The 17111-nt window shown below is 41.9% G+C and overlaps 2 protein-coding genes across 3 annotated transcripts; both read right to left on the bottom strand.

The window, feature by feature from the left end:
• Window positions 1–1672: 1672 nt before the first annotated feature.
• On the bottom strand, window positions 1673–12084 carry cpz (carboxypeptidase Z). The gene is made up of 13 exons (XM_073462915.1): window positions 11824–12084; window positions 11302–11334; window positions 9315–9366; window positions 8497–8819; window positions 8208–8423; window positions 6817–7052; window positions 4985–5146; window positions 4718–4876; window positions 4496–4631; window positions 4263–4402; window positions 3891–3990; window positions 2931–3076; window positions 1673–2587 (listed from the first exon to the last, which is right to left on the bottom strand). The coding sequence occupies exons 1-13, from the start codon at window positions 11915–11917 to the stop codon at window positions 2384–2386; spliced, it is 2001 nt and encodes a 666-aa protein (XP_073319016.1). The 5' UTR covers window positions 11918–12084; the 3' UTR covers window positions 1673–2383.
• A 1720-nt stretch (window positions 12085–13804) lies between these two features.
• LOC141006659 (G-protein coupled receptor 26-like) lies at window positions 13805–17111 on the bottom strand. 2 transcript variants are annotated; one of them, XM_073478888.1, is made up of 4 exons: window positions 17078–17111; window positions 15501–16146; window positions 15243–15356; window positions 13805–14048 (listed from the first exon to the last, which is right to left on the bottom strand). In XM_073478888.1, the coding sequence occupies exons 1-4, from the start codon at window positions 17109–17111 to the stop codon at window positions 13805–13807; spliced, it is 1038 nt and encodes a 345-aa protein (XP_073334989.1). The 2 variants fall into 2 exon arrangements, with proteins under 2 accessions (XP_073334989.1, XP_073334997.1); XM_073478896.1 differs by lacking the exon at window positions 17078–17111 and having other exon boundaries at window positions 15501–16226.

The following is a 17111-nucleotide window of genomic DNA, read 5'->3' on the forward strand; positions in this document are numbered from 1 at the left end:
CCCAGATGCATCCCTACATTATTACTGTGGAAATCTCAAACCATTGCAACCCTACCCTGGACTCAGTTTCCTCAACATATTCCATAAAATATATATTTTTTTTAAAAAAAAAATCAATAAAAACAGAAAATGACAACTACGAGGTGAAAATATGATTTTTTGTAAAATTACAATATAGTTGTTACTTTTGTAGCACATGGTTTCTGTGGGAACATGTTGTCCTGCTGCAAGCTTCACTGTCATAAGATCAACCCTAAATCTAGAGTCCCGCCGATTTATTGGTTGGCCGATATAGGCCCATCACAGTTATATCAGTATCGGTATATATGTGGTCCTATATGCACCAATATGTAACCCTTTTGTTTTTTTACAGAGCAAAATGTATAAATCAATGCTTGGGGTACTAAGGTTTACAGTTTCACTACACTGATGTCATTTTGGTGCAGTAAAATTTACTGCCTTCATCAGACACCGTTATATTATATTGGAATTAGTTAACTCCCTAATACCAGTATTGGCATTTGCCCCCAAAAATGAGTGTTAGTCGGGCAAAACATTTCTGAAAACTTTCCTCACAGCACACACACAGGTGCAACCAATAACACAAATGATGGCTGTATTCCATTTAGCTCTGTAGCACAGCCCAGGTGTGCTGTATACTGACTGCTACTAAAACTGAGCCCTCATTAGTGTTATTAATTACACCTGAGCTTTCACTGTTATGACAAGACTGTTGATATGGTGTATTCACACAAAGCACGCGTTTGCAACAAGCTCACACTCCATAAGAAATTACAAGAGCCTCCTGACAGTTTTCTTGTCTGTACCTCGTTTTCTGTGGTCTGCTGGTGACCCATGAGTCTTGCTAGCTTGTTTTCATGCTAGCCAGTCAGAATATCCACGGACTGTTTTGACCACTGAGTGACAGGTGAATACGTTTACTGGTAAAAGAGAGAGAAAAAGCCACAACCCTTCATAGAATATGTGCATGAAGTGGCCTACCTGACTGCTGAAGGAAAGGCGTGTTTCATTGGGAGACCTAGGTTGGTGCGTTGGGCTTTTCTCACACAAAAACTACATTCAGTGACTAAACCTTCTAAACAGGCGAGTGCGCCGACTAATAATTCACATTAAATTAATTTAAACTTCTTGCCTGCAGGGCCTGTTAGCAAGACAACTCCATAGTCAACTCGAAGAAACTTGTTGATCATCACAACAAACCAAATGCACCTGTGGAGGCGCAAGGATACCGCACGCGCCTGGCCATTAGTCCTTTAATAAAAACAATAGTGTGTTATTCCGCAAGATAACTCCTAACATGTAAGAGAAAAACTAGGCCGGCAGCAGCAGTTTGACCCTGAAAGAAAATCTTCTTTTATGATGACTTCTGAGAACTACTACAAATTAAACCATTTCTCACTGTTGGCGTATAACACTAAAAAGACTGTTTGTTGAGACATGAATTCATGAATGAATGACGATTACAAATGCCCTTTACCACCTACTAATTGGACTGATGATACACTAATGAAGTCTGTCATTACATGTTCTCTGGCGCCCCCTAGTGATCAAAGATTAGTTAGAACTGAAAGGAGTAAAAATAGGCATATAAACTCTTAAAAATATTACTTAATCATTTCTAACAATAAATAAATAATAATAATAATTAAAGGAGACATGCCAGAAATGTTTAATATATATTTCCATGCTTGTGAAAAACAAACAAAGCAAGAATTTCTACTGTTCACAACTGGCACACAGTATTGCTGCTAATCCAAGTTTAGTATGTGTTCAATATGAGATGGTGTTACAGGTCCAGATGTCCAAATGTTGACTGTAAGCCTTCTGTGATGCATACAATGTGGCTTAAACATACTGGGTATGTGGAATGTAAATTTTTAAAAAAACAAAAAACTGTCAATCTGGATTGAATCTGTACACGACTCAATTTTTAAAAAATGTGCACAAAGACATTTTATGCAGCTGCCGTCACATGTGAAACTGTAATCTGTAATCACAATATTCAAATAAGTGCATACTTTTATTTTTGACTGAAAATCTTATAAAGTTGGACTATTGAAGCATCCATAACTCATCTCCCATTGGTTCAATTTTTACTTTAAACATGTTAAATGCAGCTGCGAAGGAAATTGTCCAAAACTCTGTTTACAATCCAGAATTACGTTTGTTGTCTGGTGGGAAAAAAGCCTATTCACATCCTTCCAGGGAGCACTGAAATCTGTCAAGATGCTGCTGATTCCAATGTCATAGCTCCGGCCATGTAGATGACTCTGACACTCAGCAATGTGTGGGACTGGACGTACAGCCGTCCATCACCAGTCTCCCAGTGGTATGCTGGGATCTTTATTGTCCTGCAAAGCGTCTAGACATTTCGCAGCAGCCAGTTTGGAGGTGAGATGCCAGACTGGGAGAAGTAGTTCCACCACCATGGTTTCTCCTCCCGCTCTATCCCCCTCTCGCCTACGACTGGCTCGCTGTAGCGCTCAAACTGATTGTAGGGGTCGAATCGATCCCATGTGTCCACTGTGGGGAAGAAGTGGTCGTCGATATCGGGCTCCACAGGAACCTGGATGCAGGAAAAGGGTGAAGATGAAGAGACAATCGCTAGATTGCATAGTGTTGTGATGATTAAAATCTGTATGTATGTTTGGATCTATGATTGAAGATAATATTTATTGTATTTTGCACTTGCTCTTGTATTAATTGCATTAGTTGTATTAGTGTACATGGGCTGCAAAGTACATCTCAACTCCTTGTAGGGGATTACTGTTTTTTTACATGGTCCCTGACTGATAAATGTATTAAAATAAAAACTGAACTAAAACTAACCACGCATGGCTTGAAAGTAAGAATAAAACAGGATATCTGAACAATATTGGTTAAACAGGATAATGTAGAACAGGTCCAACCTTCTCCAAGACAAAGTCGACACGTCCAGCCTTGTTCATGTTGTGAGGCAGGTGAACCCTCTTACTGACCCTGGAGAAACCCTTGGCTGTGGCTGTCATGATGTGAGTGCCTGGGTTCAGCAGCCGCCAGTAGTCTCCATCTTCAGCTGGAGGGACGGGAGGAGAGGTTAGAGCAGAAAGACAACATGTCAGGGAGGGGATTAAATAAATGGAAGAAGAGTACAGCAAAGGAAACCTTAGGAAACAAAAGGGGAGAAAACATATATAAACAAGTCATGCTAGCAGCTCTGTGAGGCTGAACTTTGCCATGTGGTTCTTTAAACTAGATGCTAATTTTAGCATGCTAACATACTCAAAATGACAATGCTAAAGTGCTGATGTTTAGCAAATATGTTTACCGTGTTCATGATCGTAGTTTAGGTGCCCTGAACACTTGAGGCTGATGGGAACGTCATTACTTTTGCAGGTATTTGTTCATTAACCAAAGTATTTGACATATTAAGATTTTGTTTTGATGAAGGCGCTAAAGGAAAAGCTAAGGGATAACCAAAGTGATAACAATTAATCCCGCAGGGGACATGAATGTGTCTACCAGATATCATGGCAATCTGTCCAAGATTTGTCGAGACATTTCACTCAAAACCACAAATGTCAAAATCATGATAAAACGTCAGTGGGTCCTCAATGGCATTCGGATTCATCATGTGGAGACCATGAATATCTGTACCAAGTCTCATGGTGAACTATCCAATAATGGTTAAAGCAACAGGACCAATGTGGTGGCGGTGGACCAATTCACTGACCTTGCCATCCCAAGAACCACGCTCCCAGCATGGCTACAAATGTTTTATATCCACGGTAACTTTGTAAAATACGCCTCACAGCTACACCATACATACAAAAAGTTGACAACAAAGTTATCCCCACCGGAAAATGTGTAACCATGTAGGATGTGTTTACCTGTGGTGACATCTTTCCTGATCCCCCTGACAGAGATAGTTGCACCTTTTATCCCATTTCCATCAGTATCCTTAACTACTCCCTTTATCCCTCGATGGACCTGTTCAGGGACAGGGAGCACGATAGAAAATCTTATTAATAATACTATTTTAACACTTTCTGTCTTTTCTTGTCTTGTCTAAAAACCTGCTTGTTACAAGTGTTCCACCTGCAAAGTTGATTTGACACCTGGCTATCATTTCACACTTTGAACGGCAATCATCTATCCTTCCACTATAAGTTGAAATAAAGAATGTATTCTACAAAAATGTGTACATTTCAACACAAACTAGTCATTTCTTTCTCGGGCCAGGAAACCTTTCTAACACTTACAGACTCCATAAAACTGAGCAGAGCCTCCTTGTTCCTCTTCCATTCTGGGTAAAGCTCGGCCTCTGAGGGGAATTTGTCACAGCCGAGCTCCACGGTGATCTCCAGACAATTAGTGTGCAGATAGTTGAAGTCTGACATACCTGTAAAGGAAATATGTATATAATGAGTCCCTGATGAGAGGTTGGAAAAAATTGAATGGTTCTCCCTGTAGTTTGAAAAGTGTTGTATCTCACCACCAGCAAAACTGTACCACAAAGCACCATTGATGATGCCCCTGGTTCGGTAAAAGGAGGCCCCACACCTATCTGTGTCATTGTTTGACATGGTGGTGTGGGCGTCTGCGTAGGTACGAGCCAGCTGCTTGAAGACCTGAGATTATTTGTGTATGGTGAGAGAGGGAATATGACGATCTAACTATCTATCCACAAATTCAGTCTCCCATCCTCCCTCCCTACCTGCTCATCTGGAGTGGGTGAAAACATCCTCTCCTCATGCACGTCTCTAGAGAAGTCGAAGGGATAGGAGATCACCAGCTCCCCGCCGTGAAGGCTGGCAGACTGAACAAAGGGCAGTGACCTGATCCACTTCATCACTGCGTAGGTCTCTGGTGCCACCTACAGTCCAAAGGTAGCATTGGCTTGTTTTTTGGATTCAGGCTGAAATACTGTATCTAATAAGGATTATTCTCCATGAATCTGATTAATAAAACAATATCCCCTTACCTTGCCAAACCAGTATGCGTCAGGGATTGGGATGTGGTCAATGCGGTAGTGCCTGCTGCGGCGGTTGCGGTAGAAAAGGGAGGTGAGGTCCGGGAAATTGCGGTTGAGGTCAATACTCTGGGCGTTGGCCCGTCCACTGATCCAACCGTTGAACAAGTGACCCTGAAACATTTAGGTTCAAACAGCTAGGAGGATTAAAAAGTGTGACAATATTTAGATCGATGACAACAACGATAATGAAGATGATGATGTGTAGACATTAGTAAGAGCCATGATTATGTGATGAAAATATGAGTAAATTATATGAATATTAGTCATAAGTATAAGAAGGAGCATGTTAGACTATCTTTGTTACTTCTGTTGTTAACATGTAGACAAGACCATATATCCGTCATGAGAAAAAGCAAAATTACAAGAGAAAACCATTGTGCATTAAACTGAGGGGAGCACCAAATGCATTTCATCTTTGATCCATCCAAACAATCAAAAAGGGATTTTTGGATTATGCAAACTGTTGCATATTATTACATATTGTAAACAAACACTGTATATATGGTTCATTCCATGCCAACTCACCCAGAATTCAGAACTTTTCCCAAAAAATGTCATGAATTTTCTTCAGAACATATAGCTTTAATTAATCTAATAATTTGGTAGAATTTCCCAAGAAGGATTCATTAAATTTCCTTGAAACTATTTTATGTGAAAGTGTTAATATTCATGTTCTTCCTACGTTTCACTGGCTGTAGTATTACATTCAGTCAAGGTTTTCTATCTGAGTGATACCTACTGCACAACATAGGATTTTATGAGGTGCCATGAATTTAATGGAAGTTTTTACATGATTTTTTTTCAAGAAAATCCACGACATAAACTGGGAGCGGCCTCGGTGAGTTGGTATGGAATGACCCATATACATTGCCATATACAGCACAAATATGGAAACAGTTTAAGGTTTCAGTATTTCCTTTGATGCACTAGGTATAATTGAAAAAATTCTATAATACATGCAATACACATAATGTAAATTACTTCAACTTCATTTGGTTTACATAATACATCTGAAATATGATCAAACTAATAAAAGGCACAATATGCTGCAAACTTTGATTAATGTTTCAACCATGTATGTGTTTACAGTATAGTAAACCACTAAGACCAGTGCAGTAGGTCAGTCTGTCAGACTTGCATACAAAATGGAGTACATTTTACACAGCATATTGCATACAGACAATCATGATCTTCATAGCTGACGTCAGACTGTGACCTGCATGACATACACATGATCAGTCTACAGGATATATACATGCAGTGCTTGTTAGAGGCACAGTGGCACGGCCTGAGAGGTTAGTGAAAGAATGCACAACGTTTTGTTGTGTCAGTGTTGTTATACTGGAGCTAAAAGGCTCAAAGGTTTCCAGCATAGAAGACTAAAACTAGTGAACAACAAACTCGTGAAGTGATGATTAGTGTTGAATTCTCTGGTTAGTAGAAAAAAGGGTGACTGGTTGAAGGTGGAAGGCTTGAGTACTCTAATTTCTTACATCCATTTTAGCAACTGGACTAGGATCGAAACTTTACAGTAGTTAAATCTACCAGAAACCTACCAAAATCCCTGATTTATTACTACTTTTCTTCTGCACAGTTCTTCAGCAAAAATGTGTGTGTGAATGTGTTTAAATGTGTTTAACAAAAACATCTGGATTAGCAATGCTCCCTCAGCAGAGTACCTCAGGCCTCCACCTTCAGACCCCAAGCAGAGCAATGTGAACAGACAATGCATTCAGAGCGGATAATGGTGGTTTGTCTTGTTTTCCGTTAACAGTATTTACTTCCTGGTTGCTGAGCTCCGGATCACTGCTATCCTCTACCTCTGCGGCAGCCAGCTCATAGCCATCTGGATTCATGGAGGCCAGCAGGTGGATGCGGGTGGTGTTGATGAGGGTCTGAATTCGCTGGTTCCCCAGTATGTACTCTGAACACAGGTACTGGGCCAGGTAGATGAGCAGCTGGCGGCCCAGCACCTCGTTGCCATGCATGTTGCCCACCAGCTTGATCTCTGGCTCCACTACGGTTTACAGACAGAAGCAAACCTGGTTAAAGTTACATTAATGGATGCTTTGGCAAATTTGGGGCAGTGGAACAAGTTGTAACCACAATATTTTCACCCTTTAGAAAGCTGCTGTGGCAATGCAAACAGTTTCCTATCTGCAAACCCATCAGACACGTAGCAAAATAAGCATTCACTCAGCTCTTAAGCAGCTAATTGATCCACTATGTTCACCAGGTAGGTAACATTGTCTGAAACTGGGTTTGTCAGAGCTTTTTGACTCAGAATAGCCAAAATACCAAAGCAGCTTTAAAATCAATACAACGAGCTGAATGACAGTAAAATGCTCCGACGAAAAAGAAAATAGATCGACAAGGTATCTATTTTCATTCAGTAATGAAAATGCTGACACTTTAACACAGTACAATCAAGAGTTACTTGAAATAAGAGACAGTAATACAAAATTTAGAAACAAGTCAGTCACAAGTAAAATGATAGGTGTCACAAGGAAGAGATATTGAATTTCGAGGTAAGAGAGCGGCAGAGACAGGGAAAGTTAAAGCTGCTCTTATCAACATTTTTAGCCAATTTACTATGTAATGTCAAAGGTGTCTCCAGTAGCATGACAAACCCACAGAGAATTATCACCTGACTGCACTTCCTCTCAGCTCTACTGAGGTTCACGTATAATGTCTTTCAGCTCATTGTTTTGGTCTCACTTTGCCCACAAAGGTTCAGTCTCTGGATAAACCCACTGTACTGTACACTACACTAGCATAGTACCAAAGGTAGCAACTGGCAAACAGAAATAGTGGAGCATAAGCTAAAGACACGAGAGAGGAGCTCAAGGGAGAGTAAATGTATTATATACTTACATTTGGAAGGTCTCAGTAAACACAACTCCAAATTAATGCTAATGTTTCCCAGTGTGTGTAATAAGCAACTGTAGTTCACCATAATATGTTTGTTAATGTCTACAGCTTGTTTCCACTGCCCCCAAGTGGCCACAAATCAGTTAATCAGGATTTTTTAAATGGGCACGGGTAGGTAAGCAGGGGAAGATGGTTAACAGAAATAGATTTTTTTACACAGGAAGTAACACAACAGGAAGAGCTGAATGAATCACAATAACATGACACAGACAATTCATTTATGCAGCTCTTCCTTACTCACATAGCTCGTGCTGTCCTGGGTTGTTGGTGAACTCGATAACCAGTAGATCTCTGCCTTCTGTGCTGCGTCCGATGCTGTACACATGAGAGATATGGGAGCACTTGGCTGCCGTTCTCTTCAGTAAGCTGTACATCTGGGCGTTGGAGGTGTAGGTGAACTGGATGATGGTGCTGGGTTCTTCAGGAGAGAGGCTGGACAATGCTATCTCCTGTCTGGCTGGAGGAGGGATACCAGGATTTAGGGTATATGCATTGATCCAAACAGTGCAATATAAGAGTGTGAACTATACCTTTCAGTCCTGCCAGCGGGTCAAAGCAGCCCTCCTGGTCGCTGGCAAAGAAGCGGTCACAATCGAGGAAGTAGGGCCAGGCCATTTCGATGGCCTCAAAGGAGTGAGCACAGTCCTTCCTCAACGCCTCGCATGTGCTGCGGCAGGGTCGGATCATCTTGTCATTCTGGCAGGGTGAGGCGAGCACTGAGCAGCCGACGAGACGTATCTCAGGGGTGCACTCCCCGTTGAGCAGGGCATGGATGACGCTCAGGAGGAGGTACTCTGGTCCGGACTCTGCCTCCAAGCGATTCCGGTGGCCGAGGATGTTGGGGAACATGGTTCTGGAGGGGCAGCACTTAAACAGTTGTTAAACATGATACCCAAAAGAGGCTGTGAAGTACTTTAAAGAAATTCTAAATCAAAACTATAACAGCATTGACTTAAAGGACAAGTTCACCCCGAAATGAAAATTCAGTCATTATCGGCTACTGTATTCCAAGTCTTAGAAAGCCTGAGATCCCACATTGATCTGAAAAGACTTTATTTACACACCTTTTACAGGCAAAATCTTAGCATGGTGCATTAGCAATAGCAAGTAAAACAAGTCCCCATCTACTTGAGTTGTTTAGGGGAATGTTTTGTTGTGAAGCTCCAGAAATGTTTTGAGGACTATGAAACTTCGCCCGACTTTCCATCGGCACAGGGATGTGTTGATGATGACTGAATTTTAACTGTGCGGGTGAACTTATCCTTAAAAATGCATGCATAATTTAAAGGACTTTTTTTTTCTGGCACTGAATATCTCGCCCACATTAGCACCAACCTCTACGACCCACCTTGAGTATTCCATGTCATTACAGTAGCCCAGGTTCAGCTCTGTGCACTTGGCTATGAGAGAGAAAAAGGCAAAGAAAGCTGCTGAATAAACTTTTGAGAAGGGCTGTGTCACTTCATGTATAATTCAGTCAGAAAGGCAAAGCTTTTTCTTTGATTGTTGTAGGTTTACTTCTGGATCTAGAACAACCCTTGGAAAAGCTATCTTTTTATGGCTCATGCTAAAAGATCTTTATCTGCCACGTCGTTAAGAGAAGCCAAGAAACACTATGATCTATATAAAAAAACACCTGGCTGGTGCAGCACCTGGTGTTCTACAATGGAAAAGTACAGGATGTGATTTTTGAAGCTCTATAAATCCTCCCCTGCAGATTTGAATGCTGGAGTGCTGCAGCCCCCTTTTCTCTCAGGGACTGGCTACCTGAGACGAGACCTGTTGCATCTTGCAGTGGCACCTGGTGTTTCAAATAGTTTGTTTTTAAAGCCCTGAAGGTCAAGTCATGGCACGAAAACTCATCTAATGGCACACAGTCCACTTACTATGTCACATGTCGGCAGTGTTGGGAGGGTCATTTTAAAAATGTATTCGGATACAGTTACTAATTACCTGTCCGCAAATGTAGTCAGTAACATAATCCAAGTATCACAGTATTAAAGTAATGTAACTTGATTACTCTCTTTTACTTTTGGATTACCTCAATATCAAACATGTGCAGATAAAGACTATAGAAAAGAAATGTATTTGATTTATTTAATCAAGACCAGAGTGATGTTGTGTAAGACAGAGTACAGTTACCCCTCTGTATCGTAACTACATAATCCTGTCACATGTATTCTGTTACACCCAAAGCCTGCATGTCGGTAACACTTTAAAATAACCATCATTAATAAATGGTACATTTACAGTTAAATCAACTTTAGTCAATAGTTTCACTGTTAACAAACAATTAAATGCTGTATAAATATTTAGTATGTGATTGTTTATTGTAAATTTGCAAATGCTGTTTTTAATACTCAATACTTTAATACTAATTGGTTAATAAATACTGTGTAGTTCATCTATAAACATTATTTGGCTGGCCATTAAAGTTTTACTGTATTCTAAAGTTGCAACTGGTGTTTATAAACCTAACTATACACTAAAGCTTAACCAACTATAAATGCACCATGTATTAATTATGGTTATTGTGAGGTGTTACTAACATGTCATTTCACTATGCTCTGATCACTTTGTGTACCTGGTAGTGTTGTCAGAAGTATCCATACTTTGATACATTTTCGAAAAACCACATGTCTCAAGGTGCACTATGCAACCTTTTTACAGGCCTATAAACAAAAAAACGAGAACGAGAGACGGAGCTCTTGATATGTGCAATAGCAGTTTGCAGGAGCTAATGGGGGCTTTAGCTGTATACTTCAGAGCCATATGTTTGTGTTTGTTAGCATAAGAGAAAAACAGGCTTGAATTTAGTCGGAGGACGATGCAAAAGTCACATAGTGCACCTTTAAAAAGATGCACTGTAAACTTTAAAAGCTGACTTTACTTTAAAAAAGCCAGGAAACTGATTACCTCAGACTTACTAAGTAAATTAGACTATTTCATTTTTTAAGTTGTATAGCTTAAAACGTTTAACTTAATTATAAGTGTACTTGTTAATTTTGACAAAACTTTTTTTAAGTAAGGTCACTATGTCAGATTTTGCAGTGTACAATATCTGCATATGATAGTATTGAAAGTTAGGACAGCTATTATTTGTATCTGTAGCAGCACTGTGTGCAGGTTGTTAGTAGTTTTGTGTGCCTTGGACTTCTTCTAACCATGGTATCGAAAGATGTATTAAGTATTGTTTTTATAATAGTATTGTATCAAAGTTTACAATTCTAGTATCGTGACACCCTCGCTACCTGAAAAATAAAATCTGACCTTTAAAATCCATCACAGATATGACTTGGTGTAAAGCCCCAGAGTGAAATCAATTTTCCACCTACGTTTTTCTTCAAACTCGTTGTTGCTGCATCTTCCTGTGAGAGAGCACAGGTCAAAGAAACACATGAGAAAAGCATGGAAATATTAGTGGGTCACAAACCGCTAGGGGGCGACTTCTTCAAAAACAAGAGAGCCGAGAAAGTGACTCTGCTTTATTACTGTTTATGACAAAAAAAACATCAGGTGACAACGTGTCTACAACATGCTCAGATCTGCAGGACAACGCTTTACTGGCCTGATGCAGAATTTAAAAGCAAGCTGTGAGAAACTGGAGACTGTAATCTTTAACAAACAAAATATCCTTTTTTTTTTAATTAAAGCATTTAATTACAAGAGCACTTGCCCTTTCAATATTTAAAATAGTCTGCGTGTTATGTGATCTTTTCGTCTTAAATCCTCCATTGCTTATTCAAAATAGGCATTTAAGTTCTGTTCCCTGTGCATCACGCGTCAGCCACCATGCGTCGTAGCTTTCCTTAAGCTTATTTCTACGAGCCCTGTCTTTTAATTTGAAGTGACCTTACCCAAAAGCTCGTCTCCGGGATGGCACGTCTGCTGCGGCGCGCACCAACAACTTCTCCACAAGGACAGAAGCAGCACCCAAAGTCCTAAATGCATGTTGCTGGAGCGCAGGGAAAGCTGCTTGACAAACGGCGGTGTGTGATGTGGCAGTGTGTGTTTGAAGCTGTAACTTTTCCCGTTCTCTAGGCTGGATGATAATTACCACCCACAGCACGGAGACCTCCTTCCTTTGTCTGCGCAGAGCATCCCTGACCCGAGAAAAAGTGCCAGGATTATGGCTCTGTGCGTTCAGAGCCAGCGCCGATCATATTTCACTGCACAGAGCCGTGTGTGTGTGTGTGTGTGTGTGTGTGTGTGTGTGTGTGTGTGTGTGTGGACATGAGGAAGAAACGTGGCCTGTGTGGGGGTGGGATTGAGGGAAGTTCATGCCTGTTTTGTTTGACATAATGGGGCTGCTGAGCCTGTTCACCAGTTCAATGCAACAACAGACCTCTGCACCATTAATCTGTGAAACCCCTTCAACCTTAATGCCATCGCTTTGGTATTCCTGCAATTATCATCTATTATAAGACTATCACAGGAGTTTATAATATGGATGTGGTTCCCAACATAGGGCTCAGGATTCCCAGGAGGGTCGTACGATAAATATGAAGGGTCACAGATTATTAAAGGATAATCATAGTATGCTCATTTTCAGGTTCATAATTGTATTTTGTGTTACTACACAAAGGTTTACATGCATGTAAACCTATGTTTGTCCCGGTCTAAAATGTAATGCATATTTTTTTTACAACAAAAAAATATGCATTTTATGCAAAAAAATATGCATATTTTTTTGTTTTAAGTCTTGTCTCTTTAAGCCCCCCCCCCCCCCCCTTCTGAATACCCGGTCTGCTCTGATTGGTCAGCTCACACACGCCTGAGCCAGCACTGCTCACCGTGTCTCCAGTCAGCTTTGTCATGTTTTTAGCTTGCAGTTAGTTTAACTAATACCATGAATATAGGCATCGATCATGCAAATGTATGACATGGTGACGTAGTGTGACTACTGACGAGGCATTTCAGGAGCAGTGTTTTCTGTTGGAGAGAGGAGCTCCAGTTGGTGTGGGCTTTTTAACTTTAAGGATCTTTTACATACACCAGAACTGATATGAAACACTGAAGGAAAGGAAAAAATGAAAACTAAAATGGGTCTCCTTTAACAGAATAGAAAAAAACCCTTTGCTTAAAATTGTCTTCTGACTTTTGTCCATTTTCCTTGTGAAATAGTGGATATATTTACATCTCCAAGCATCCTTCAAATGAGACAAATCTGAAAGTAAAAATCAATCTTTGTTTGAATTGCTCACAGCTATTGTGATTAGTTGTCACAGGCCAAAAAAAAGTTGGGAAGCAGTGCTACAACATGACAATATCACAGTGTTACCAGAAGGTAATGATTGACTCACAGTGTGTCTGTGGCAGTGGACTTTATTCTTGAATATGTGTTGTTTCTGTGATACAACATCTTCACACATCCTCACACATATTTTTACACTCTGTGTTCAATTCCATTAACACAAACTCTAATATTATCTTTAAAAGAGCCACCAGAATGAACATTTTTTGCAGTTTTTTCACTGAAACTTGAAGAAGACCACTTTCTGACAAATTCAAGGTTACTTCAACATTTACACTGATCATAGTAATAAACATAGTGTTCTGTGTTTCATGTGGTGTATCCTTGGCTATGCTTCTGCAGGCAAACTGACGAGCCCTGTGGAAACAGTCTGAGAAGGCCTTTGGCACACATCAGAGGCCAGTGCGGTCTCAATGAGTATACACTGTGTTCTTCACAGATCTCCCAGTGGACGACACTGTGGCTTAAAGAGCCCTGTGCTCCACCCCCGTGTTAAAGACACGGACTTTCTGCCATCTGCGGGGCTGCCCCTGACCAGAAGGTATGCAGGTGTTGAGCCATTCAATCATGTAAGCACATCAGGCTCAGGTGACTCTGGCGACGCAGGTGTCGTCGGTGGTGTCCAGCGTGCTGCTCGTGCTGTGGATGGACAGCGCGTAATGATCCTTTCTCATGAACCGGCTGATGATACTAACCAGGACCTTCCTGTACTGGTGCCGCAGCAGACAGTAGACGAACGGGTCGCTGGAGGTCTTGCCATAGGACAGACATTTGGTGGCGATGCCCCAGTACCGGGGGATGTGCACAGAGGGGACCAGCTCCAGCAACCTGCAGGAGGAATACAAGCAGAAGAAGTCAATTTAAATGGCAATGATATACTAAATATGGACATCCAATTCTGCAAATCAACAAAAAACAGTAACTCATAATTATGAGATACTAAGACATAATTATGTGATGGTATTTCATAATTATGACTTATTTTCTCATGATTATAAAAAACAACACTTTCAATTGGTGTAAATGGGTGCCCAGAGTCTCTTTATTAGCTGTCCTATATGAATCCTGTATATTTTAGCTGATTACTTTAAAGGGGCTCTCAGGAACCTCAGCGTTGTGCTGGAAGCTGCTCGTTTTTTTATGTCAGCAGGCTCCATTTCTAAATTAAGGTTAGCTTCTGTTGCTCTCTGTTAGCAGAGCGGAGAGAGGCACTGAGACGAGGCGCTTGAGAATGTGCAAGTCACATCCTTTGGACTGTCGCTCAAAATCAGACCCCGAGTCGCTCACAAAATAATCCACATTCCAGCAGCATTCAACAACTTCAACAAATCATCCGCAGGCTTGTATAGGCAACCGAGAGACAGGGAAGGTCTCATTTTTCACATCACATTAGAGTAAAAAAGGTGATTAATGCATGTTAATTGTTGCAAATTTTAACACAGAGCCCCTTTTTAAAATTGAAATGTGATAAGCTAACACTGCCCAAGCCAAATGTCCCCTATATAAAATAAAGTATATCTTGTGTCTGATCTCATCTCACAGATGCATGGATAGGCATTGCACAGTATAATGCAATTCATTCCAATATCCCTGCAATAAATGTTGTGTTATTAATCATTTTGACATTGACATTTTGTATCAGAGAGGTGTGATTGAGCTTGATTTTGAGGCCGTTTTACTCCCTGTGAGATAACAAACAAAACCACTAAAGTAAAGTGTCATTGTCTTGTATTTAAATTATTTAGGCTACTGATGTTTTCAGGATATCATGTCTAGTCTTTGTGCTGCAGATGTTACACCACAGTAACACTGTCAGATGCACACACGATCAATATAAACCCATTATTGTATCACAGACACATCAGACACAGGAAATGTTTGATTTTCTTTAGGGACCATTATTGTAAAAGCATCTATACACACACACACACACACACACACACACACACACACACACACTTCATGTAGGAAGTTGACCAACTGCCAAATAAGCCTGTGATAAAAAACAAAAAGATGACCTACCTTGTTATGACATAGGGTGAAAAGCAGAGGATGAAGGAGCCGATGAAGATGCAAATCTTTTTAGTGGCGCGCTGCCTCCTCTTCTTCTGTTCTGCCAGACACCTCTCCTTCACACTGACAGACAGACAGACACAAACATTAAATCAGCTGATGCATTCATCTAAATAATTCGCATGACAAAAGACTGTTCTTCTCTCCACTGTGCTGCAGGCGCAAACATCTGTTGAGCCTTAAAGTTTGCCCTCCGGTATACCTTACCTGGGGTGGATGTCCACCAGCAGCAGCAGGGTCTGCACTGTGATCACATCTATCCTCTTGCAGTGCGACCTGGCCACTCTCAAAACTTTCAGGTAGGCGAAGCACAGCACGAGCAGGCTGAGCGCGAAGCTGCTGCAGTGGAACAGCGCCGTGAAGGTCGCGTAGGCGGCGAACTGCGACCTCTCCCCCGCGTCCAGGTGAACGGTGCACGAGGCGTACGTGTGGCTGTAACCCCCCCAGTCCATCAGCAGCTGGGTGAGGGAGAAGGTGAGAGCTTGCAGCCAGGAGTACGCCACGATGAGAAGCGCGTCCCTGTAGCGCATCTTGCTGGAGTAACTGAGCGGGAACACCACCGCTATCCACCTGTCCATGCTGAGCGCGGCCATGCTCAGCATCGCGTTAGTGGTGAGGAAAGTCTCCGCGAAGCTGACAGCCTGGCAGAACGAGTCCCCGAAGGGCTTCGCGCCCGTGGCCACTCCGAGAAACGTGGCGGGCATGTTGATGAGAGTGAGGAGGATGTTGGAGAAGGAGAGGTTGAGGGTGAAGATGCCGGGCACGTGTGTGCGCAACTCGGCGCTCTGGGTGAAACATAGCAGCACTGACAAGTTTGTCAACAGCGAGACGACAGCTACCACCACGATGGACACTTCCAGGAGGAACTGCGGTATGCTGCCCATCTCTCGAGGTTTTAGCGGCAGCTGCTGGGAGGATGCTGTGGGGAGTCCGCCATGCTCTCTGCCCGTGACCCGCACCGGCTGTAACTGACGGACACTTTCCCAGCGCACATGCCAGATGCGAGTTTGTGAGCACGAGACACGCGGGAGAGGGGTGGGAGAGCTGTCCGGTGCTGAAACGCCCAAACAAGCCTTCCTGTCAGTGTCAGTGGCCACTTCTCAAACCCATTATATGTCACTTAAACTCATTAAGTGTTGGTGTTCTTCCCACACCCCCTAGTAATTACCCTGCTCCCGCTGTCCGGAGTGAAAAGCAGTGGGAATGAGGACTTCAGGTTGCCAAGTGCTCTGTGTTTACTCTCGATCATGCGCACTATCCAGCGCCTCCTCTCTCGCTGGCGATGCCGTGCGCCCTGCACGTGCGGTCGGTTGCTGGCTCATGTGACGCCTGAGCAATACTCATGCAAGCAGGAGTTAATATCAAAGATGGGGATGGCACTGTGTTTGCACACATATTCCACATACCTCCCCCCTAAAACATGATGATATTGTGTTTTTGCATGAAAACCCCGTGGAGTCATGCTTACAATAATAAAATAAAAGAGATGTTCATTTGTGGAATGTGTGTGTGTGTGTGTGTGTGTGTGTGTGTGTGTGTGTATCCTCCCTCTGACACACAGTATATAAATATACCTATAACCATGTTTTATAGACTGACACATAAATGAACCTTGATTTCCTTTAAACACCTGCCATTGGATCAACATGAGCAAATAAGTTAAGCTGTGACCACAGTGACAGATTTAGTCCACCCCCCCAAAACATCAGGTGATGCACACACACACACACACACACACACACACACACACACACACACACACACACACACACACACACACACACACGAGAACACAAGCAGAGATTCACTCATCTCCAT

Source organism: Pagrus major, chromosome 1 (genome assembly GCF_040436345.1).
Source record: "Pagrus major chromosome 1, Pma_NU_1.0".
Classification (NCBI taxonomy): Eukaryota; Metazoa; Chordata; class Actinopteri; order Spariformes; family Sparidae; genus Pagrus; species Pagrus major.